This window comes from Panicum virgatum, chromosome 3N (assembly GCF_016808335.1).
Source record: "Panicum virgatum strain AP13 chromosome 3N, P.virgatum_v5, whole genome shotgun sequence".
In the NCBI taxonomy this organism is placed as follows: Eukaryota; Viridiplantae; Streptophyta; class Magnoliopsida; order Poales; family Poaceae; genus Panicum; species Panicum virgatum.
Genome location: NC_053147.1, coordinates 32,415,245 through 32,441,156, shown reverse-complemented (window position 1 = coordinate 32,441,156; position 25,912 = coordinate 32,415,245). Strand labels below are relative to the sequence as shown.

Genomic DNA, 25,912 nt, shown 5'->3' with positions numbered 1-25,912 from the left:
CTGAAGGAACAAGGAGGAAGGAAGAAGGAAGGAGGAGGAAGAAGAACAAGAACAGTAGAGGTCCACTGTTCGCTGGCGATGTGCGAGCATCCACTGGCCCCGGTCTATATAATAATCTATACCTTAACCTACATTTTGATCTAGGATCCCATCTTCACAGGCAGCGAACTAAATTCCATTCTAATGGATGTAAACGTGTGCTTCTAATGGCCATGCAATCCAAATGTTTCAGATTCTCTCGTCTCTTGGTCACAACCGTCATGTTCAACACACCCATCAAACTGTGCAAAGCCAATAGTTTGTGGATCCTTTTAGTAAACCTTGTGGTGTGATGGCATCTCCTCATCAGAAATTGAGACAATCTTCTTCTTCGTCTTCTTCATTTTTGAAAACTCAATCTTCTTCTTCTCCCATATCCTCATCCAGGCTACAAATTTCCGTGGAGTCACCATCTCCTCTTATCTTCTTGTTGCAATTCTCAGGTTCTAAAATCTTGACATTTACTCCATCCATTCTAAATTGTAGATCATTTTGGTTTTCTAGATATACTTAGATATACATAAGCATATAGAAAAGTTAAAACTACCAATAACTTAAGAGGAAGTATTTCATATGCAGCACTGTCCAATACTCTTACTTAGCACCATGTCGTAGCATCCTTTTTTTTTTGAACCATGTGTCGTACCATCCTGGGGCCAAACAAAAGTGAAATGCAACTCCAAGGTCCTTACAAACCTCCTACATTTTCTCATCACAGCCTCTGCTGCCGTCTGGCAGTACTACAATTAAAAGCTTCTAGTCATTTCCCTTCTTGGGTACAACTAACAAACTTGTTGATGAGATTGTATATATGCATTCCACAAATCTTTTTCTACTAGAAACTCCGGCGTTGTGTCCCGCATCGTAGTATTGTAGTTGATGCAAACTTTAGTTGATATGTGTAATGGTTTTTTAAGCAACATAGTTAAAATAAATCCGTCACTTCGTTATTTTTTGTATAGGTGTCATGGTCTGCAGCCCGTTGTTGCTTGGTATATATTTTGGGCATTATATTATCATGACAATATTGTTTAAGTAGTATATTATTTTGAGTATCAAATAGAGCTACAATATCTGTTGTTGTATTTATTATGGTGAAAAAAGGTGTAAAATAAATTTTTAGAGATGGCGGAGCACAATTAGTCAGAAACTTAATATATTTGCGAAATCATGTTGCAATTAACAGACATGTTATTTATTAAAAGAAGTAGTGGTTATATTAAAATATGACGCGTTATTGTGGAGGTAGCATGAGAAGCCATAGAAGAACGGTAGCATGAATTACGAGAGCGATTTCAATATACAAAGCTTTGCTATATAGTAAAGTTGTAGATTTTGAAATTCTAGGCAACTTTTGTGTTGATCATTTTTTTATTTGAAGACGTTTTGGTGTCCAAATTGTAGGTACAACGAGTCGCATATAGCGTTTGTGAACGAGTTGCGAAAGGTTTTGAATTTTAAAATGTACTCTATAATAAAGTTGTAGTTTTTAAATTTTTGATCAAATTCTATATTGAGCAACTTTTGATTCCGATGCGTTTTGGTGTTCAAATTTGTCACACTCCAAAATTTCAATTTTGGGATGTGAACATCTTTATGGAAATATTTATCCATCTTCTAAATATTTTGGGAATTTTTTAGAATTTTCTAGAACTTATTCTCACTTTTCCCTAGAGCTAAATCCAATTTATGAAAAGTTTTAGGCTCTTTTTCACGAGCTCCGAGTGTTTGATTCGGATTCGTCGTGTCCAAATTTATCTTCGAGATTTTTTTCTTTCTCTCAAGAATTTTGGATGGCTGAGGATAGTTCTCCAGGTTTAAAAATATTATCTAGACTTTCTAGGTTTTGTTTTTTTCCTAAATATCCTTTTTCTGATTTAATAAAAAAAAATGCTCTTTGATGAGTCGACTTGGATCAGACACCTCAGCTGGGTCGTTTTTTTCTCTCTTCCTTTGCTTGTGGGCTCCACCATCTCTAAGACTCTAACAGGCCGAACAAGAGATCGCAAGGACCAACCAAGTCCGTTCTGTGCCTGCCTGCCATCATCCCTCTCTCTTCGGTCTGCAGCAGGGTGCCGAGGCCAAGTCCAGCCCGGCCTCTTGCACCGAGCCTTCACCGTCTCCTTGGCTCGTCGCAACCTCTTGCTGAGTATGCATCCTGGCGCAAGGATGGTATAAATCCCAAATTCTCTTAGTTTTCATGTTTTAGCTCCGTTTTAATCAGATCTTATTCCTTTAGCCTTGTCTTAGAGTGAGCTCTAGTTTACTAGCGCTTTTGTACCGTAGTTTGGTTTTCATAATTAAATTTAAAAATTATTTGACTATGTCTATTTCAACTAGCCTTTCCAATTAAAAGCTAATTAGAGTTCTACATCAGTTTTCATAATTAATGTTAATTTGATTAATATCAACATGAACGTTTCTTTTATATAACTTGTTTAGTTTCAAACCACGGATCATAAAGTTTTACGCTAAATGCTCACACTTGTCTTATTTTGCTAATTAAGTAGTTAACTGGTTTAATTTATACACAGACTTTAGAAATAAAATATGATTAAGTTCACTTCGCCTTTACAATATAAATTAAGTTGAATTAATTCTAATATATCCTTTGCATTTGTTTTTTATAGTTAAAATAAATCAAGCTTATAGTTTCTTTCTGTTACAATATAAATCTTTCGATAGTTGTGTCTTTTCAACCATAGCTCCGTTTCTAGTGTTTCTGGAGTTCTGCGAGCGTAGCTTCGAGCCTTGTTCTTTAGTGCGCTTCTTTGTGCTTTTCGTTTGGTTGATGCTCTGTTCTTAGTCATGCTTGTTTTCTTGTTTCTTGTATATATGTTTGTGCCGATGCTTGTTGCGAGTAGAAAGGAGTGCAGTTCGAGAGCTGTGAAGATGAAGAGTTTCAAGAGCAAGTGTTGAAGACTCTGAGCAGTTTTTCTCTGGTTTTAAGGCAAGTATATTCCTTAATCATATTTGGTCCTACTCATATTTAATTTACGCTTGCATGCATTAAATTGATCGGGTACCTATTTATCCCTATTGTTATCCATGTCCTTGAATAGCCGAGTTTTTCTTTTATAAAATCTTTTGGGTAGTTTGCTTAGTTCCTAAATAATGGTTATGGGTGGTGTATAATAATGATACATGAGACATCATTCTATACTTTATATCTTTTGGAACAATATGATGAATTGGTGAACTTGATTAAAATCAACCATGGAGCGACCACCCGGGAAAACAACACAACCACAAGGACTACATGGCTCTGATCTTGGTTGATTAATTAGATTTCTCTAGCTTGTTAGTAGCTTACCGAAAGACGCAAGGGGGGTGCCTGGGTTTAAGAGTGGTACACTGCCTGCCAAGGGTATACGTAATTGTTTGGTTTTTGTCACGCCTTGGGGGAGGTACACTCGCCCCGTTGCTGAAACCTCAGCGGGTTACTACTGATTAGGGAGTCTTTATAAAGGCCTCGTAGTGAATCCCTGCCTCTCACCAAAGGAAGTGTTTAAGGGCCTTGCAAACCCGGGCATCAAGGGAGACACGACTTGTGCGTAAAGTGTGCAACCTCTGCAGAGTGAAAAATGGTATATCAGTCATGCTCACGGTTATGAGCGCTCGGACCCTCACATGTCTACTTAATTGTAATCATTGATTTAACTCAGTTATTTAATGTTCCAAGTTATTTGTTTACTCATATATCTACTTTTTTTTCATAAATGTTGGATGGTTTCATACATGAGTAGTAAATAGCTTTTAATGCTTAACTGTTATTTAAAATGCTTACCGCTTATTCAGCTAGTCTTATTCCTTGATTAAGCCTTGCATGTCATTTATTATCCAATATACTTGCTGAGTACGACATATGCTCACCCTTGCTATAACCACACTGCTCAGAGGAGAAAGCTGCTTGAATTCTACTAAAGATGTTGCTGAGTTCTAGGCGCATACAACCCCCGGTTGATTGCCTGTGAAGTGTGGAGCCGTCGTTTCCAGTTAAAGCTGTGTATCTCTGATAGATCTTTTTTAATCGGTGTAAGTCTCTTTTTTCGTGACATTGTTGCTCATTTTACCATTAAGACGTCACTATATGTATGGAACTTGATCTTGGCATACATATATTATGCATTCGGTTTTCTTTTAAAACCGGGTGTGACAAAATTGTACGTATAATGTTGCTCATGTAATAGTAATGGATGGAACGGGTTGTGATTTGATTTAATTAAAATCTGAGGTTTCTTCTACAAAAATCTTGAGAGAGGACTAGGATGGAGAGTTGATTTTATAAAAAGTTTAGATTTTCTTTGCAAATTTTCATGAACCTGAACTATTGGATTGCGGGTTGATTTGAAAAAAAAGTTGAGGACTTTTTCTCAAATATTTCTAAGAGAGGAGTTCGGAATGCAGGTTGATTTCTTTAAATTTCAATGGTTTTTTTCTATTTTGCAAAACGATCGGAAAACATACGACCTAGACCGTACGGCCAATCCGACGGTCGGGAAAAGCAGGTGACGTGGCCTGTTTCATTGGCCCTTTTTGGTGCGAGAATTGTGTAAGAGATTTGAGTCGGAAGAGCATAATTTAAAGGTATGTTTTGGATTAACTAAATTTGAGTGCTAAGTTAGCACTTATAATTCTTCTAAAATTTTTAAATCTTAGATAAAACTTGGCCTTCCTTGTTATTTTGTTAGCACTTTTGTTTGAATAGATTAGGCATTGATTACTGGAACCATCTTAAAATACACCTCTAATGTTCAGAGGTTGTCTATTCTTATCTCGCACAAATCGGTGCTGAGCTACCGCAGGAGCCATCTTTTTTCTCCGCCCCACCTCCTCATTCTCCACTGCCCCTACTAACCACTCCGCGCTGGCCACCTCCTCCCCCTCTCCCTCCCATAGCTCGTTGACTGTCTCCCTCCCATAGCTCGTTGACTGTCGTGCCTCCTCCTCTATCTCAAGAAAGAAGATAAACAGTTTATCAAAAAAAAAAAAAGATAAACAGGGAGGATTTTGCGATAGCTCGCGCACCAGCCGCGCGAGCGATAAATAAACTTCCCCTAATGTCCACGCAAAGTATTTCTGATGCAGTACATGTGGCCCGATCCATGTGGCTCTAAGCGTTGGCCACCCAGCCCAGCCCAGCCCAACCAAGCCCAGCAAGGCGGCAGCACCGCAGCAGCCAGCCCCGTGCACGTACGTCTTTCTCGTTCGCCTCTCGCGCGACTCGGCCTCCATCGTTCTGTGCCGCCTCTGCGAGTCGGGCTCGCGGGCTGGCGGCTGGCCCTGTCCCTCCACACGAAACCCTAGCGACTGGCGACTAGACCTGGCGGCGGCGCGGCCAAATCGGCGAAACCGGCGGTTCAGGATTTCCTGCTCTGTTGTCATGGCGGCAGCTTCTAGCAACAATGGCAAGGCTGGCAATGTAGTTGTCAAATCCGAACCTGCGGATGGGGAACATGCGCAGGATCCGGTGCTCCCATTCGGTTCGTTTGGAGACGAGGTGGCTGAAGATGAGCACGGAGACAGCACGGAGTGCTCGAGCTCATTTGGCGATTCTGGCTTTGCTTCTGATGATGACACGGAATCAGATGCAGGCATCATGGAAGTGGAGTCACCCCTTTATTCTCAGATCAATGGACATGATACCCCTGCCATGTCACATATTGTCAGGTGAGCTCTGTTCAGTTAGTATATTGTCTGGAGTGAAGGAAACAATGGCAATCATTTGCAGTTTCATCTAATGATGTTTTTTTACTCTTCAACACATCGTAAGCGAAATACGTGGTGTTTAAGGCCCTGTTTGGATGTGCTAAAGTTGAGTGCTAACCCTTAGCATCTATTAGCACTTATAACTTTGCTAAATTTTTTTAGTCGTGGCTAATAAAGTTTAGCCCACCCCATTAGCACTCCTGTTTGGATAGAATGGTGCTAAACTTTAGCACTTTGGGGGCATTAGCACTTGGATTCAAACACCCTCTAAGACCTTATTATCTCAGTTTGGTATCATAAATATCATGCTATCTTTTGCAAGTTCAATATCCACCGTCTTTACAATATTTTGTGATGCAAAAGCTCGAGGCATGAAACATGATCCCTGCAAATGTGAAATTATGGTTGCTGGTGTCGTCTACTCTTTTTATGTGGAAATGGATTTATAACTCTTATAATTTGGGTATCTTTTAGAATACTTCTATTGCCATGTCTTTTCTTGACAGTTACATAGCTATATTTGATGTCACTTCCTTTTATGATTATTTTGTAAATAGCTCAATATTTTGCTTCAGAAAGAAAAAAGTGACATCCGATTGGAGGAAGTTTATTGGCCCAGAAAGGTGGCGGTGTCAATGGTTGGAGCTGCGTATGAATGATCTTTTGTCGCAAGTAGCAAAATATGATAAGGAACTTGCTTTAATCAATCATGAAAAGTATCTGCAGTTGGAGATGATTAAAGCAGATAGATGTAAATCAGAATTACAGAAATTAGACCTTCCCAGCTATGAAACTATGAAGAGGAGGAAAAGAAAAAGATATGAAGATAGTACAGACACATCGGCATACATCAGGAAGCATCAAATATTTTCCTATTACAATCTTGGTTAGACACTATGTTCTTTTAATTTTATAGGCCTGGATGGATTTTTTTTTTGTCATGCAAGAGTATCAACAGTTTGAACCAGTTTCATGTTGATACTTGATAATAGTGAAGCATTAATTTTTTCAATAATTCACTCTTTTTGCAGAAAACAAAACGGGTAGAACAGAAACAGAAAGAATTGGAGCTGAAAATGAGCCATTGGTTACTGATGACTTTAATAACTTAGGTACGTTGGGGCTGTTGTTTGTGCCCATGTACTCGAATCTTTGTTGCATTGAAGTAAAGAGCATTATCTTTGTTATCTAGATTTTGTTGCTGGATAAGTAAACACGAAATTGTTTAAAAGTACAAAAAATTAAAGGGCTGCCATGTGTGTTCTTTGACTTTTTAAAATTGGTTTGAACCCTAGGATGTCACATTATAATACCCCTTCTAACAGGGAAATCCTACTTGCTGAATGTAATTCAAGCTGAACCATTGACACTTCTATTTAGCACTAGCAATATTTGTAAAACATGGTTGGGTAAAAATAAGGGTGTTGCATTACCTAATTGTTATAATATATTTTGTTTGAATTTGGTAAACATGTCTTATACAATTTTTTAGGTATGCTTCTTTACATGTCTTATTAGAGATAGATCGGTGAATTGATATACTGTTGTAATCTATTTTCTTACTTTGTTTATGTGTGGACTATATCCTCCTATCAGTTTGTAATCATTTAAATCCTTGGTTTTTAATACAGATGATGAGGCCAACAAAAGAAGTATTGAATCAAATGATACAATGTTGAAGTCAAAGGAAACTAATGTTGTCGTAGAACAATATTCTTTGAGAAAAATTCTCTTGGCAATTGAATGTTTCCAAACTCGAATCATTAATCTTCAAAGTGATCTCAGTGAGGCTTACAACAAAATAGGCCTTCCCCAAAAGTCTCAGAAAAAGAAGCATTCACATGGTTTACATAAAAAGAAGAATGTAGTTGCACCATATGGTACAACAGAACTAGGTGAAGATGATATTACTCTTGAGATGCTATTCGGCGTAAATAGTTCTCTACTTGATCCTCATATGCAAGGCATATGCAAAGAAGTAAGTTCATGTCATATAATATGTTATTTTCTTTATTAGATATGTATAATGCTTAGTGATAATGATTGATATTCTTTTGCTACTTATTGTATTAGGTTTTAAAATTTCATTGATATATGTTTTAATCTTTTTTCATGAGATTATTTGAGTTCTAAGTAAATTATTTGAGTTAAATCTAATTAGTCACTGTAAAAGACATTTCTAAAAATAGTTAGAAGCTCATTTTGCTGCTCAAACATTGTAGTCATATAACCTGGACGAGTTGTGCTACATCTCATCTCATTGTATCTAACTCTGTTGCATCAAAATGCACAACATATTATCCATTCTATTCCCTTGGTGTTTGCTAGGTTCGCAATCAGTTGATGATTCTTTTGGTAATATTTGCAGAGTGTTGATGATATTCTTATAGACAATGAGGCAGCTATTGAAGATGATTTTTGGCAGTTTGAGAGGATTAAGAAGACAGCTGAAACGTATGCGAAACCAATTATAAATGTAGCTGAAGCCCCAATTGTGAAGCTTGTAAAGAAGAGAGTGCCAAAGCCAAAGAAAAGAAATGGAAGCTCTCAGCCCATAGAGCATGAAATCAAAACGTCAAAGAGAAAAAATAAGGAGACAGGCCCGAACTATCCAAACACTGGAAATACTACGTTTGTTGCTGTGGACACGCGAAAGAGTCAAAGAGTACGAAAACCCAAAGTTTTTTGAAGCAAATGAGTTCTAGGGTTAGTTGGGAACCAAAAATTTTCCATCCAACATTTAGTAAAATCTAGGGGTATTTTTTCTGTTTTCAATTTTGAGGCGACAATGAGCCGATTGCTATGTACTCTTTTGTAATAAGTTTAGCTAGCGATGGAAAGCTAGTGACATACTCTCAATATATCTAACTCCTCTATGAGGAGTTAGGCCATGTTTGGTTCCCAAAAAATTTCAAGATTTTCTGTCACATCAAATTTTTTGGACACATGCAAGGAGCATTAAATGTAGTTTAAAAATAACTAATTGCACAGTTTAGCTGTAAATGATGAGATGAATCTTTTGAACCTAATTAGTTCATGATTGGACACTAATTATCAAATAAAAATAAAAGTGCTACAGTATCCGCACCCAAAAAAATTCACAAACTAAACACACCCTTACCTGTCTGCCTATGAGTTGGGCTGCTCTGATCGGGAAATTTGCAAAAATGGGACTCCAAACATTGGCCTTTGCAGTTTTGCCATTAGACCCACAATTCATAGGAACAAATGGTCCCACAGTGTCATTCACTGACCTGACAACAAGCTTGATTGGAATACTTTTTTTAGTGTTTATGCTGCATTCTATTTAAGACAACATGATGTGTTGCCTTGTCCACAAGTTTCCGCAATCACTAGCATTTTAATAATTAATAGCTTTGTGTCACTCGTGTCAGGTGTGGCAATCTGCCGTTCGAAGAAAATAATCAGAAAATGAACAAACGGCCAGCAGAGCGAGCACCCAATCCTAAAGGAACTGGCCACGTTCTTTTGACAACCATTTTCATACAGGGTATGCCAGACCGCTCGTTCTGTCGTCGGTGCTGTGGCTGAAATGCAGTTTGATTAGCTGATGCATCGTAGAGAAACATATGTAGGACTACCTGTGATATATATCGCTTCTGGCAGCTACTATAAACTACGGATATTCTCTCAGGGTAAAATGATCAATCCTAGTTCATTCAATTTGCTACTATCCTTGGGTGGTTGGAGACTTGCAGATAGATTACTTTGTTACCTCTGCTCTTTATCGGTATATTTGAAGCAGATTGTTCCATGGAAAATGATAGGTCCTCATGGGCTGGAGCTCATACCTGCACGCGCCATCTTACAAGGCCAAAAAAAAAGAAAAAGAAAAAAAAGAGTAAAGGCAAGTTCATGGGTTTCAGCTTTAGAAGTACAGCTTGTGCCTCACACGACAGATGTCTTAATCTGCCAGCCGAATGCGATTTGACGTTTAACGAACTTCGCATACGAAGCACGAGACCATTATGAGCATTAATTACAGGAATAGGGTATTCGCTGGCTATATTAATAATAATGGCAGACTCATTGACAGATACATATACTATGAGCTAAAGGACAATAGCTTGAAAGCTCGCAGCATCACGATGGCTAGACACATACAACTTGTCTTCTTCTCTGCAGCATGGTGGCTGCTTCTGTGGGCACAATGTGTGAGCACCCTGCGGTTCACAAGGGGTGATTTCCCGGATGGCTTTGCGTTTGGAGCTGCAACTTCAGCCTATCAGGTACCTCAATGACCATACAAGTATAGCTTACTATTGTCTTTTCTGGCTCCTGATTTAGATAAGATTAGAGCACATAGAAAAGAAAGACGGTGACAGTAGAAGTTTCGGTTAACATCTTTAATTTTCTCTGGCCGTGACCTATATGATGATGAAGTATGAGGGTGCAGCAGCTGAGGGCGGGAGGAGTCCAAGCGTCTGGGACACCTACACCCATTCAGATCTTTCTCCGATATTTCTTATAGGAATTACTCTCCTCAACTATAGCTAAAGTCCGATAACCCCTAAACTATCGTTTGGTTCATTTTACTCCCAAACTATACCCTTTGGTTCAAATTACCCCCTAATTCAATTTATTTTTTATTTCTCCATGCATAGGTGGAGTTTTAAGTTAAAATTTTACAAGATGATAATACACATCATAACACATTTTAGAAAAAATATATCATTATTTTGATAGGTTAGGATTAGCTCAATTTTTTTTTGAAAAATATTGATGAAAAAATTATAACAATTTATTTTAATATGCATTGTGATGTCCAATACTAGCCTGCAGAATTTAAAATTAAAATTCAACTTATGTATGGAGAAATAAAGGATAAATTGTATTATGGGGTAAAATTAACTAAATAGCATAGTTTAGGGGGTAAACTAAAGACTGAAGTTATAGTTAGGGGTTATTGAGACTTTTGCTATACTTGAATGGAGTAAATTGGACTTTTCCCTTTCTTAAAGGAAAAAGTCTAAATTACTGGACTTTTTCCCTTGTTATAATGTTATAAAACACCGAAGTTCTATGCTAGCTTTTAGCCCATATTCGCTACGATTGAGATGAGAAAGGGAAAGTTTCAGTTGCTTATCCAGAATGTTGCCCAAATTTGGCACAACTAGTCCTTTCAAATTTCCTCACAGAAAGTGTCATTTCCAATGCTGGGTAGTCTTCTGGTTGTGGAAATGTGCCTTTTAGCAAAAGTAAGTTTCGGTAAGCTTTATTACCCTTATAGTCTTGTACTCTGTTTGATCTCTTTTTGTTAATGTGTGATAGGAAGCTCCCTTGCTATTTCCACTCAAATATTACAGTAAAATGGAATAACAGTATATTTTAAAACTGTGATTCGTAGTTATGCATTTATCTCAACTAACTAAATGTGTGTGTGATTGTATGGCACACGAGCCACGGAGAGAAATATGGATGGGGGAACCGGTGATATCGCTTCTGACGGCTACCACAAGTACAAGGTATCTCTTAATGGTGAAAAGTTCAAAGGCCAGTTTGATTTGCTACAGTCTTTCAGTAGTTACAGACTTGAAATTCCTTTTCACCTCCATTCCTTGCATTTCCTTTGTAGCAAGATGTCAAGCTAATGAGTGACATAGGCCTGGAGGCTTACCGGTTTACTATTTCTTGGTCAAGACTTATTCCTGGTGTGGCCGGCAACTAGATCTTAACCTTTGACATTTTTCGATATCAGATCATGCATAAAAAGCTAATCTTTTGAATTCATTGATTTAATTATTGCTTATTTATTAGGTGGGAGAGGAACGGTGAATCCTATAGGGCTGCAGTTTTACAACAACTTGATAAATGGTCTGGTAAAAGAAGGTAAATATGTTTTGATATTTTCATGTCCTTTAGATGTTATGAAGTCTCAAAATTGGAAATTAGTGTGCCTAAACTACACCACATGTTACACAATTAAAAATATCTGAAACAATCTTTACTGCTAAATGAGCCATGCTAACTCTAGGTAATTTGTCCACACATTGACCTTGCTAACCCTGCTGTTTTTTATTAAGGATTAAGATAAATGATGTTCTTTACCATATGGACCTTCCTCAGATCCTCGAAGATGAGTACGGTGGGTGGATTAGTCCCAAAATTATGTAAGCAATAAATTAACTGAGGAATGTGAGTACTCTATCCTGCCTGTGATGAGTGAATTGTCAACCGTGCGGTGTGATCGTGCGCTTGGTCTTTGGATTGCAGGTACACAGGCATCGAGTGTCGACGGGGAGCTACCGTGGAGGTGCTGTGGACGATGGACCGTGCGGTGGACGGCGGTGAAGGGCAGCCGGGACCGGAGCTCGGACCGGGCGGCAGCTGTAGCGTCCACTCCTAGATCGAGGGCGCAAGCGGCGACGGAAGGCAGGTTTCTTGGTTTGCGCCACAAAACCAAGGAGGCGGACGGCGGTTGAAGACGCCAAGTCGTGGAGGCACGGGCGTCGGTCTCGGGACTGACGGAGGCGACGGGCGTCGACGACGTCTAGGGCCTCGCTGCGGGCGAGGAGGTGACGGGTGTCGGGCGGCGTCTAGGGCCGTCAGAAGGCCGAGGCGGGAACGGCGTCTAGGGCCACGGCGTGGAGGCGGGAATCTTCCCGCGCGTGAGGTTTTGGCGGTTTTCTCAAAACCGGCCACCTACCCGGGTTTCGCGGACCCTCCAAAACCGCGGACCTGATCTTCATCAAGATGGCGGCATCGCGGAGAAGACTTCGTTTCGAAGAAAGAACCTCGGCCGTCGGATAAGATCGTGTACAGAGGGTGCTGCAGGCCAACTGGTCTGGCCGGTCCCTGGCACCGGTCTGACCGGTCTAACCAACCGGTCTGACCGGTCTAGCGTACCGGTCTGACCGATCCCGCGGGTATAAATACCCCTTCACTTGTGTTAGGTCAAGTGCGGCTTTTGTATTTCGTCCGTGAATTGTTCTATCTCCCAGGCCGCCGCCCCTGTGTTCCTCTTCCTCTGTTCTTCTCTTTAGAGTAGATTTAGTTGATGGATTTGTGAGACCTTGTGTGGATTTGATTGGGAAAGGAGGCCCTAACCTCCTCGTGCCCTCTGGGATTTTTGAATCAATCTCATCTCCTCGTTTTGTGCCTTGTGCGATGGATTTTCGACTTCGTTTTTGGCGCACTTGATTGCGAGGAGGCTACGAGTTCTTTGCTGTGATTCCCGTGCTTCTAGCCCCGTTCTAAACCCTCTGGAATCACTAGCTCGTTCGAATTCGATTTATTGAGCTTTTGAGAAAACCCCAATCCTTCTTGATCTCCCCTCGAATTCTCAAGATTCTTTGATATTTAGGACGAGATCTCTTGGGGATATGTTCACGAGGTAGGGGCGAAGCAATCCCCCAAGTTTCATCGATTTTCGTGGTCATTTGGTCGAGATTCACCGTTTGAATCAAAGCTTTTCGGGGTTTTCTGGGTGCCACCGGTTAGACCGGTAGGCAAGACCGGTCTGCTCGCCTTTGGACAGACACGACCGGTCAGACCGGTCCAGTGCACTAGTCAGACCGGTCCAGGCAGAGAAGTCTGCTGTTTTCCCAATTCGCTTCCGAATTGCTTCGTGGTTTCGCTCGCTCGTTCGAGTTCTTTTGTGTTGGTTTAGCTTTTCCATAGCTATTCCAAACTTTGGCCAGAACGCTTGAGGGCTTGGGTGATTTTTGGGATATAGGCCGACGGTTTGAATTTCGGAAGAAATTTTGATCGGCTCCCATTCACCCCCCTCTGGTCGCCGGCTTCGGTCCCTCAATTGGTATCAGTACTCGGTTGAGGTTTTCAGTACCTTATCCGGTTTGAAAACCACTCGGCGACCATGGCGAGTCTTGGTAAGATCCCGGTGTTTTTCGGCGAGGACTATGCCTACTCGAAGGTTCGCATGAGAGCCTTCCTGCAGAGCATGGGAGCCGATGTCTGGGAAATTACCACGAACCAGCTTTACGAGGTGCTTGCTGTTCGGACCACACCTCTCCAGGTGACCTAGCACGAGGCTAACGCCAAGGCCGTCAATGCCTTGTTCGCTGGCGTTTCTCGTGTGGAGTACTCACGCGTCCAGGGTTTTCAGGAAGCCCACAAGATTTGGACGTGCCTTGAGAACTATCACGAGGGTACACCTCAGGTGAAGGCCAGACTGTTCGAGACTCACCAGCGTGAATACAAGAACTTCACACGAGAGCCGGGTGAGAGCATTGACTTGATGTTCAGTCGTTTTCAGTCGATTGTGAATAAAGTCAATGCGAACAGATCTGCTGGTGCCCTTGAGTACACAGAGCACGAGAAAGCTCTCAAGTTGCTCTACGCACTTGACCGCTCTGTGTGGGATCTCAAGGTGAACACGATCATTGAGTCTGCAGGCTATGAGACTCTGACCGTGAACGAGCTTTTTAGCAAGCTCAAGGCCACGGAGGTGGATAACCAGACACGAGCCAAGCTCAATGGTGCCCCTCCTTCCAAGAGCATTGCTCTTGTGACTGGCCCAGGTGGTGGATCGAGCTCTAACGCTAACTCTGCTCTTGGCTTTTCTCTTGCCTCTTTGCCTTCTGTTTCAGATGAGCAGCTGGAGACGCTGGGCGACGACGACTTGTGCCTCCTCATGAGCAAGTTCCAGCGCGTCTACCACAACAGGCAGAGGAAGAAGAACCCCGGGTGCTACAACTGCGGCGATCTGAACCACTTCATCGCCGATTGCCCCAAGAAGTCCGGCGGTGGCCAGAACAACTCCTTCGACTACTACCGCCACCGCGACCGCGACGAGGGAGGCTCCAACAAGGAGCGTCAGCGCCACAAGCACCACAGTTGTGACCGGGGAGGATGCTTCGACAAGGAGTCGCTCAAGAAGCGCTTCCAGTACAAGGCCAAGAAGCGGGAGAAGGCCTTCCTGGCGCAGCTCAGCGACCTCGACAAGAGCTCCGACACCGACTGCTCTTCTTCACCGACCTCCGACGACGATGACAAGAAGAAGAAGAAGCGGGACAAGGAAGCCACCGGCTTCATCAGCCTTTGCTTGGCGGCCGGTCGGCGCAAGAGCTTCTGCACCATGGCGGGCGAAGCCGATGGTGCTCGTGCGTCTTTGGGTGGACATGCTACACCGACGCACTCCGGCTCTTCTCCTGGATCCGAGAGCGATTCATAGGTAAACTCCACGATCGACCTGCTTGATACAGAGGTTAGGGAGTTGTACGCCGCTCTCGACAACCAGAAGAGGCTGCTTAAGGAATCAGCTAGAGAGCGTAGAAAGCTTAGGGCTGAGCTGGCTTGTGCTAGGGAGAAATCTAGTGAGGATGAGTGCGCTGGCTGCATATCTCATATGAACGATCTTGTTGCTCTCCGTGCCAAGCATGATGAGAACGTCGCGAACTTAGATGTTGCTAAGACTTCGCTTGCTGACGTGTCTCATGAGCTCGCTAAGGCCAAGCATGAACTAGAACTGGTTAAGGACGCTCCTATTGTTAGCGATGTGCTTGAATGCGATGAGTGTCCTATTTTTAAGTCCGATCTAGCTTCGTTGCAGTCCAAGTTTGCTACTGTTGTGTGCGAGCTAGAGGAGATGAAGTCTAGACTAGTTTTGCTTGGTGCTTGTAAGCTTTGTCCCACGCTTAGGTTGGAGCTAGATGAGAAGAACGCTTTGATCAAGTCTTTTGGAAAGACTAAGGTCGTAGAGTCTAGCCCACCTATTGACTGCTCTATTTGCCCTGGTTTGATTGCTGATCTGGATTGTCTTGCGGTAGAGAAAGCCAACTTGGAGAATGAGAATACCTATCTTAGGGCGATTCTGAGTTGGGTTTCTAGCAGTGAGCCGCAGTTGGGCATGATGATTAAGCAGTTCAAGCGTGGTGATGGGTTTGGGGTCGGTTACACATACACGAAGTCAGACTTTGACAGGTTGTATGGTAAGATTGGCAAGGCTGCTGGAAACACTGCTAGTACGAGCACGCAGCCTTCGCTTGTTGACCCCGCGGATGGTGTGCTTAAAGAACCACCGAAAGCACCTCCGCAGAAGCAGGTTTGGGTTCCAAAGCCCAATGCACTGAGGAATCCCCTCGACACGCTCCCTGCTGCCACAGCCCAGGTTGCCCAGAAGAAGAGGGCTGCTCCTCCCTGTCCGCAAGCTAGGCCTCCACCTCCCAAGCATGAGGTGAGGTACCACTGCGAGTTCTGTGACAGGGAAGGTCACCTGGAGGAGTTTTGCTTCAGGAGGAAGCAGGCTGTGAGGAGAGAGCAGGAGAGACGGAACGCGGACATGTACTCTGCTCGGGTGCATGGTCCTTCTCGGCGTGGTGGTAGGCAAGATGCGAGGGCGCGCCGTGTAGGTGGAGGTCAGGGAGATGGTGTTGGTTACCGTGCTCCAGTGGGTGGTCTCTTTGCAGGTCGTGCTCCTGGTCATTTTTAGTACGGCTATGGACCACGGGACCGAGGCTTTGGAGGAGATTTTGAGGCTCCATGCTTTCCTCGCGGTGGTGTTCGTCAGTCACGCGGTAGACGGGACGGGGGATACGCTTTGTCTGGTTTTGCTAACCCTTCTGTAGAGCAAATGGCTCGACACTGGTTTGCTTCTCACTTTGCTAACCCCAGTGTTGAGACATTTGCTCACCCTTTGTCTCACTACTGATGTGCAGGTCGGAGGCTTGGAGAACAGGTGGATCATGGACTCCGAGAATGACAAATGGTTCTCCAGCCTCACCCCGATGCGCTCAAAGGAGTACATTGTATTCGGGGATAATGGAAAAGGAAAGGTACGTGGACTCGGCGCTGTTCGGGTTTCAGATCGCTTTACCCTGAGAGAAGTTGCTTTGGTTTCGAACCTTGGGTTCAATTTGCTCTCTGTTTCGCAACTTCTTGATGAGGGGTTTGAGGTTCGCTTCAAGGAGGGTTGTTCGCGTGTTCTGGATTCCAGGGGAGATTTGGTTTGCCGGATTATACCTCGCGATCGGGTTTTCTTGGTTGACTTCTCTGGAACTCCTCTTGGCCCTTCTCGTTGCTTGTTGGCTGGTCCTTCTTCTGATCTGTGGAAGTGGCATAGGAGACTTGGACATTTGAGTTTTGACTTGTTGTCGAGACTGAGCTCACTTGGCCTGATCAGAGGATTGCCCAAATTGAAGTTTGAAAAGGACCTTGTTTGCCATCCGTGTCGCCACGGGAAGATGATTGCCACTTCACATCCGCCTGTTAATCAGGTGATGACCTCTCACCCTGGAGAGTTGCTACACATGGACATTGTCGGTCCTTCTTGGGTGATGTCTGTTGGTGGGAAGTGATACGTTCTTGTGATTGTGGACGACTTTTCTCGCTATTCTTGGGTCTTTTTCATGAGAACCAAGGATGAGGCTTTCGAGTTTGTTCGAGACTTGATCTTGAGGTTGAAAAACGAGTTACCCCAGGCCATGAGAGCGATCCGCAGTGACAATGGCACAGAATTCAAAAACGCTCGTTTTGACGCCTTTTACAGTGATCAAGGGCTCGAACACCAGTATTCTTCTCCCTACACTCCACAGTAGAATGGAGTTGTAGAGCGGAAGAATCGGACGCTAGTTGAGATGGCGAGGACGATGCTCGATGAGCATAGGACTCCTCGCAAATACTGGGCTGAGGCGGTTAACACCGCTTGTTACGTGTCCAACCGCATTTTCTTGCGTGCTTTCATGCACAGGACTTCTTATGAGTTGCGGTTTGGACGCCAGCCCCGTGTTGACCATCTTAGAGTTTTCGGTTGCCGGTGCTTTGTGCTGAAAGATGGAAATCTTGATAAGTTTGAGTCTCGCTCGTCTGACGGTATTTTTCTCGGTTATGCTTCTCACTCTAGAGCGTACCGTGTGCTGATTATTGATACTAACATCGTCAGAGAGACTTGTGAAGTCACTTTCGACGAGACAGCACCGTGCAATTCTTCTGTCTTTGAAGTTGCAGGAGATGATGAGCTCGGCACCTCCATCTTTGAAGATGAGGAGGAAGAAGCTGCAGAGGGCGACGCTGAGGCTACCACGCGTGCTGTGGACCTAGCCGTCTCTGCCACGAGCTCGGACGATGATGACGGCCCCGATCCGACTACGTCTACTTCCAGGGGGCCGATCGAGGAGGTGACTCAGGCTTTCACCAGTTGCACCTGAGGAGGCAGCAACTTTGGTTGAGGAGGAGGCGACTTCGACACGGGAAGCACCGCGACACATTCAGCGTCGCCATCCACCTCAACAAATGCTAGGTGATCTCAACGAGCGAGTCACCAGGTCCAAGGTAACAAGTATCGCTGGTTTTGCTCATTCAGCGTTTGTTGCCTCTTTTGAGCCCAAAGATATTGGACACGCTCTTTCTGATTCTAATTGGGTCAATGCCATGCATGAGGAACTTGAAAATTTTGAAAGAAACCAAGTTTGAGTTTTGGTCGAGCCTCCACCTGCTTATAATCCCATCGGAACGAAGTGGGTTTTCAAAAACAAGCAGGGTGAGGATGGGTTGGTTGTTCGAAACAAGGCTCGTCTTATTGACTAGGGGTTTTGCCAAAAAGAGGGTATTGATTTTGAGGAGACTTTTGCCCCTGTTGCTCGTTTGGAAGCTATTCGAATCTTTTTTGCATTTGCTGCTTCCAAGGGTTTTAAAGTTTTCCAAATGGATGTTAAATCTGCCTTCTTAAATGGTTTCATCGAAGAAGAGGTTTATGTGAAACAACCCCCTGGTTTTGAAAATCCCAAGTTTCCAAACCGTGTTTACAAACTTCAGAAAGCTCTTTACGGTTTGAAACAGGCACCTAGAGCTTGGTATGATAGATTGAAAACCTTTTTGCTGGCTCAAGGCTTTAAAATGGGATGTGTTGATAAAACTTTGGTCCTCATGCGATCTGGCACTGACTTTCTTTTAGTTCAGATATATGTGGATGATATTATCTTTGGTGGCTCTTCTCACGCTCTTGTCTCCAAGTTTTCTGAGCAGATGTCCAGGGAGTTCGAGATGAGCATGATGGGTGAGTTGCAGTTCTTCCTCGGGCTACAGATCAAGCAAACTCCTCAGGGCACTTTTGTCCATCAAGCCAAGTACACTAGAGACTTGCTGCGGAAGTTCGACATGAGTGACTTGTCTCCTCAGCCGACTCCGATCAGCACATCTACGACGCTTGATGAGGACTTGGACGGCGAGGCGGTGGACCAGAAGGAGTACAGGAGGATGATCGGCTCTCTCCTGTACCTGACGGCGATGCGACCGGACATCCAGTTCGTCGTCTGCCTCTACGCGCGGTATCAGGCTTCGCCGCGCACCTCCCATAGGCAGGTGGTGAAACGCATCTTCAGGTATCTGAAATTCACCCCTGAATTTGGTCTTTGGTATTCTGCGGATTCCTCTCTGGTTTTGGTGGGCTTTTCTGATGCCGATTTCGGTGGGTGTCGGTTGGATCGCAAGTCGACTTCCGGTACTTGTCAATTTCTCGGTACATCTTTGGTGTCTTGGTCCAATCGCAAGCAGGCTAGCGTAGCACTTTCTTCCACAGAAGCTGAGTACGTTGCCGCTGCTAGCTGCTGCTCCCAGATCCTTTGGATGAAACAAACCTTGCAGTATTATGGCTTGAGTTTCGGTAGGGTTCCCATCTTTGTAGACAACATGTTAGCCATTAGCATTGCAAAGAACCCTGTCCTACACTCCAGAACCAAGCACATAGACATCCGATTCCATTTCCTGTGAGACAATCATAAGAGAGGACACATAGACCTGATTCATGTCCCTTCAGAGAGGCAAACCGCAGATATCCTAACCAAACCGCTTGAGCAGGACACTTTTGCTCGCTTGCGAGGGGAGCTCGGGGTCTGTTACCCCTTTTGATTGCTGACTTTTCTTTAGTTAGCTTTGTAGGTTTTATTTGTTCTTCTCTTCGTTTTCTAGGTTTGGTAGTTGCATTGTGCATATGCATTGTTCATGTTTGCATTTTGCATTGCCTCACTTGCACTAGCATTCTTGTATACATTGTTATGATCTTCTAGTGCCTGCTAGTGTGAGTTAATAAATTTGATCATGTATAACTTGCTCCACTGTGTATATGACATCATCTGAGTTAAGCTATTTTGATTTGAAAGTCTGAAAACATGATCACCCTGTTTTGGCTACTAGCATGTTAGGGCGTGTTGATATGCTTTGCTATCTTATTCATGCTAGTGTAGCCTTTCGTTCAGCAATTCATACTTGAAATGATCTAAATTTGATAAAATTGCTTGAACTATTCTTGAAATGGATTGAAAAGATCCAGGTGGGATTACTTGTCGCACTGATCGAGCTTTCAGGACGGCTCACTTTGCACTTGTGAGAACCTGGGCAAGGCTGTGCATGACTGAAATGAGTGCTTTAAGCTTCTGATTGTCTTTGACATAGGCTTGGCCTCGTTGTTAAGTAAAGCATGACAAGCTTTCAACCCCTGGCATTAAGAATTGATTGCTATAAATTTGATTGAAAAATGAATGTTGGCAACTTGTTTTGGCTGGTTTGGCTCACCTGTATGAGTTTTAGTAGCACTGCTTTCCATTTCCTACTTGTTAGTGCTAGATCATGGGTGATGCTTTTATTTCTCATAAACTGAACTTGCCTAGCTCTAGACTGATTTGATATACCCTGTTGAGCTAGATGCAGGTCTTGTTTATGGATGCACACGTGCTTGTGACTAGATGTTGCTCATATCATTGTATCCCTGAATGTTTTCACTTACACCTCCTGCATTGCATTCATTGCATAGCATCTGTTCAGGGGGAGTCTCAGCTTCAGGGGGAGCTTTAGGTCTTTTTAGGCTTGATGTGTGCATGCGCCAACAAGGAGGAGAATTTTGGGAGAAGTGATCGAACAAGGGGGAGACTTGTTTGATTTTTGAGAGTGCATCATTTTGGGAGAGTTGCACTTGTGAGAGGGAAAAGCTTTGCTTGGGGAGTTTCTGCTTTGTTCTTGGCTCCTGGTTTTCCTCGTTTTCCCTCCGCTTTCAGCATGACTATGTCGAGCGTTACCTCTGTCTTTGAGGAGTCATGTTTTGGCTTTTGATCGATTGCGTCGAGCCATTGCCTTTGTCCTAGGGAATCGATCTTTGCTTGAGTAAGTGACTGTTCTTGCCTTTCTGAGCTTTTCATCACTTGCTTGAGTTCTTCTCTTTCGTGCTTCTTTGTTCTTCTCTGGTTTCACTAATCTTGGTTCGTTTGTGGTGTGTTGACAATGCACTAATCAAGGGGGAAATTGAGGAATGTGAGTACTCTATCCTGCCTGTGATGAGTGAATTATCAACCGTGCGGTGTAATCGTGCGCTTGGTCTTTGGATTGCAGGTACACGGGCGTCGAGTGTCGACGGGGAGCTGCCGTGGAGGTGCTGTGGCCGATGGACCGTGCGGTGGACGGCGGTGAAGGGCAGCCGGGACCGGAGCTCGGACCGGGCGGCAGCTGTGGCGTCCACTCCTGGATCGAGGGCGCAAGCGGCGACGGAAGGCGGGTTTCTTGGTTTGCGCCACAAAACCAAGGAGGCGGACGGCGGTTGAAGACGCCAAGTCGTGGAGGCACGGACGTCGGTCTCGGGACTGACGGAGTCGACGGGCGTCGACGGCGTCTAGGGCCTCGCTGCGGACGAGGAGGTGACGGGCGTCGGGCGGCATCTAGGGCCGTCAGAAGGCCGAGGCGGGAACGGCGTCTAGGGCCACGACGTGGAGGCGGGAATCTTCTCGCGCGTGAGGTTTTGGCGGTTTTCTCAAAACCGGCCACCTACCCGGGTTTCGCGGACCCTCCAAAACCGCGGACCTGATCTTCATCAAGATGGCGGCATCGCGGAGAAGACTTCGTTTCGAAGAAAGAACTTCGGCCGTCGGATGAGATCGTGTACAGGGGGTGCTGCAGGCCAACCGGTCTGGCCGGTCCCTGGCACCGGTCTGACCAGTCTAACCAACCGGTCTGACCGGTCCAGCGTACCGGTCTGACCGATCCCGCGGGTATAAATACTCCTTCACTTGTGTTAGGTCAAGTGGAGAAATTTGCAAAAATGGGACCGCAAACATTGGCCTTTGCAGTTTTGCCATTGGCCCCACATTTCATAGGCACAGATGGTCCCACCGTGTCATTCACTGGGAGTGGCAAATTCACGAGTGGTCAGTGTTTGCAGTCCTAATATTGCAATTTTTTCGGTCAAGTGCGGCTTTTGTATTTCGTCCGTGAATTGTTCTATCTCTCAGGCCGCCGCCCCTATGTTCCTCTCCCTCTGTTCTTCTCTTTAGAGTAGATTTAGTTGATGGATTTGTGAGAGCTTGTGTGGATTTGATTGGGAAAGGAGGCCCTAACCTCCTCGTGCCCTCTGGGCTTTTTGAATCAATCCCATCTCCTCATTTTGTGCCTTGTGCGATGGATTTTCGACTTCGTTTTTGGCGCACTTGATTGCGAGGAGGCTACGAGTTCTTTGCTGTGATTCCCGTGCTTCTAGCCCCATTCTAAACCCTCTGGAATCATTAGCTCGTTCGAATTCGATTTATTGAGCTTTTGAGAAAACCCCAATCCTTCTTGATCTCCCCTCGAATTCTCAAGATTCTTTGATCTTTAGGACGAGATCTCTTGGGGATATATTCACGGGGTAGGGGCGAAGCAATCCCCCAAGTTTCATCGATTTTCGTGATCTTTTGGTCGAGATTCACTGTTTGAATCAAAGCTTTTCGGGGTTTTCTGGGTGCCACCGATTAGACCGGTAGGCAAGACCGGTCTGCTCGCCTTTGGACAGACACGACCGGTCAGACCGGTCCAGTGCACTAGTCAGACCGGTCCAGGCAGAGAAGTCTGCTGTTTTCCTAATTCGCTTCCGAATTGCTTCGTGGTTTCGCTCGCTCGTTCGAGGTCTTTTGTGTTGGTTTAGCTTTTCCATAGCTATTCCAAACTTTGGCCAGAACGCTTGAGGGCTTGGGTGATTTTCGGGATATAGGCCGATGGTTTGAATTTCGGAAGAAATTTTGATCGGCTCCCATTCACCCCCCTCTGGTCGCCGGCTTCGGTCCCTCATTAACTTCAGGCCATCCTGATGACATTACATTGAATCACAAGAATTGTTTGAAATAAAACCAGAAAACTTTACCTTGCATTTGTCCTGCAGAGAGGATTTCACGGCCTATGCCGATGTGTGTTTCCATGAGTTTGGCGACAGAGTTGCTCATTGGACAACTATACTCCAGCCAAACGCCTTGGCTCAATCTGGTTATGACAATGGAGAACTACCCCCAAACCATTGCTCGTACCCGTTTGGCAGCAATTGTACAGTTGGAAACTCCACAACTGAGCCATACTTGTTTGTACACCACAGCCTATTGGCTCATGCGTCAACTGTTAACCTGTACAGGAAGAAGTACAAAGTGAGCTTTCCGCTCTCATGACTCCTTTTTCCTGCTAAACTTTATTTATTCGAGCTTAAGCTGAATCCTGAATTGTTTGTGAAGTTGGGAATTAAGTCTGTTGCTTTTATTTTCGATTTCAGGCTGCACAGAAGGGCATTATTGGACTGAATTTGCACACCATGTGGTTCTATCCATTCACAGATTCCAAAATAGACATTGAAGCAACTGAAAGAGCAAAGACCTTCTTATATGGCTGGTATGTTTTGTAGTGTTGAAAGCTCAGTTGTCTGGTCACCCTCATTCTTGAATTATGGCACAAGAATTTACCAAATTTTTAGGATCCTGCATCCGTTGGTGTTCGGAGACTGTCCAGAGACTATGAGGAAGATTACTGGTTTGCGCCTTCCATCCTTCTCCAGCTATGAATCTGAGCTTGTTACTCACGCATTTGACTTCATTGGATTGAATCACTACACTTCTTCATATACGAGCAATCGTCCTAACACAATAGAGGGACCCCTGCAGGACTTCACTGCTGACTTGACCACTCTTTTCAGAGGTCTAACGTTTGTAGACATTTCTTTGTAGTACCCTCATATTCCAAAAATTCTAAGGCTTGCTCTGTTTTTTTTTTGTTTGCAGATACAAAGGATGCCCCCCCCCCCCCCCCCCCCCCGCAAAGGTGAGATGTAGAACTTGCTTTTGACTGAAAATTTTAAACAGATCAAAACAGCTGTTAAGTGTCTTTGATTGGTCTATTTGAAGCAGATTCATCCAGGGAAAATGGTAGATCCTCATGGACTAGAGCTCATACTTGAATATATTCAGGAAAAATATGGAAATTTGACGTTTTACATTCAGGAAAATGGTTAGTCAGTAATTACTTTCATGTTAAAAAATTGCTACTGATGCCGCAAAGTTCTGCGCTGACTTGACCCATCATGGAGTCAGGCTATAGAGGATCAGATGGCACCCTGAATGATTTGGAGAGGATTGACTTCTTGGCAAAGTACATAGCTGGCACCCTGAAAGCCATCAGGTATTTAAGCAACAAGCATTTGTTATACGTGTTTTTCTGAATCTTCTTGTCTTAGTTGTTGAACACAGCAGCACCTGTTTTTTTATTTCTCTGATGGCATTTGAAATTCTAGAAAGGGAGCCGACGTGCGGGGGTACCATGTGTGGTCGTTCATGGATCTGTATGAGTTATTCGGTGGGTTCAAGGCGCATTATGGCCTTGTTGCTGTCGATTTCGATACTGAAGAACGAAGAAGGCAGCCAAGGCATTCTGCTCACTGGTACTCAGACTTCCTGAAGAACAATGCTGTGATTGAACTGGAATGTGATTTTACGACTAAAATCTCTCATGCTCAAATTTGACCACTGGTGCCCTCAAAATAGCCTTCTCAAGAATAGTAGTTCTGGTCCTTCTGTATGTGCAATGAGCGGTCTCTGTTAAGTTCACACATTGTCATCTTTTATATTTTGTATACTCAGTTAGGCAATACCTCCTAAAAGGCAAGGATAATTTGTCCAAATTAAGGTACACGGATTTTTTTAGATAAAGGAAACCGGTCTCACACACCACCTAGGATGGATGGATGGATGGTTATAGCCAATAAGAGTAGCACTAAGACTACAACCTCCGAAACAGAGACACATAGTTCAGGACTACCGAGACACACTGACGACCTCAGCAACGAACCACCCAGCAACACTGAACATAACAAAGCAACACGATCAGCAAAACACGGCTACATCTGAATTCTCCTTCTAAAATTCCATCCTTTAAGGATTGATCAAGAGAAGAGTACGTGACACGCCTGGAGTAGACTACACTAGATTATTAATCGAGGCACAGCGACGCCCCCTTTTGAGTTCAAAAGGGGATTGGAGTTTTAAATGCAGCAAATCCACGGTGGTCGCCGCCCTCGCCGGAGGGCTCACTTGGGCAGCATCTCTGCGCGCGCGGCCGCCGCAGAACCCGCCTGGTAGTTTAGCGGGCGACGGAACAGCATGATGTGCGGCTCCGGACGGTGGATCACGTAGTGCTCCCACCCGCGGCTCTTCTAAACGCCGATCGCACGCCATTCTCTCTGGAAAAAGGGAAAAGAAAGAATAATTATCCCTCACTAAACCACAACATCAGACATCCAAGACAACAGCAGGGGCAAAGACGACGCGATCTACACAAATGCATGTGAAATTCTTGGGGTTTACCTCGGAGAGGAGGATCAGGTTCTTGGGGAGGAGCATGGCGACCTCGGGCTGGAGGACGACGTGCCTGTGCCGGACAAAGGGGGTCGGGTTAGGGTTTTACTGGCCACGGCAGACAAAAGAATGGAAAGGGGTAAAATCAGGAAGCTAAGGTTCCGCATCTACCTGTACTCGTAGGTGTCATCGAAGTACTTGTCGGAGTACTTGATCTGGGCCATGTCCACCACCACTTCTCGATCAGCTTCACTATAGAAAATTCCCCAAAATTTCAGCAGAAACCCCAAACAAATGAGAAAATTGCTATTATAAAACTCCAAACAAGCGACGATTTCGCTAAAATAGGATTACTAACGTTCGCTTCGCTAAAATGACACTCGAAACATTTGCACTTCAGAATACATGGCATTATGACTATTTTAATTCATTTGATAATCCTAAATACATATTTGAAGACCTCATATGACCGATTTGCCCTCGGCCTTCAAAGGCCATTGGCCTAGGCTCGCTGGCCGTTGCCTGGCCCTGGCCCTAACGAATGGATCGGCCTGAAGAAAGTCGCAGAGCAAAACAAGGTCTGCACTCCTGGAAGACACCGTATAAAATTCAGCAGGGGCAGC

The 25,912-nt window shown here is 44.2% G+C and overlaps 1 protein-coding gene, 1 long non-coding RNA gene and 1 pseudogene across 2 annotated transcripts; 2 read left to right on the top strand and 1 right to left on the bottom strand.

Moving 5' to 3' along the window:
• Positions 1 to 5,518: 5,518 nt before the first annotated feature.
• Positions 5,519 to 6,634, top strand: LOC120663367. The gene is made up of 2 exons (XR_005670495.1): positions 5,519 to 5,709; positions 6,324 to 6,634. It is a non-coding gene; the product is annotated as an uncharacterized LOC120663367 (long non-coding RNA).
• A 3,198-nt stretch (positions 6,635 to 9,832) lies between these two features.
• LOC120667753 (beta-glucosidase 21-like) lies at positions 9,833 to 24,620 on the top strand. Its single transcript, XM_039947761.1, has 13 exons — positions 9,833 to 9,998; positions 10,153 to 10,216; positions 11,167 to 11,234; positions 11,345 to 11,420; positions 11,527 to 11,606; positions 11,800 to 11,879; positions 22,841 to 23,096; positions 23,219 to 23,334; positions 23,417 to 23,637; positions 23,721 to 23,760; positions 23,828 to 23,946; positions 24,030 to 24,117; positions 24,230 to 24,620. The coding sequence occupies exons 1-13, from the start codon at positions 9,858 to 9,860 to the stop codon at positions 24,456 to 24,458; spliced, it is 1,578 nt and encodes a 525-aa protein (XP_039803695.1). The 5' UTR covers positions 9,833 to 9,857; the 3' UTR covers positions 24,459 to 24,620.
• Positions 24,621 to 24,861: 241 nt separating this feature from the next.
• Positions 24,862 to 25,534, bottom strand: LOC120665727 (annotated as a pseudogene).
• Between the last annotated feature and the right edge of the window lie 378 nt (positions 25,535 to 25,912).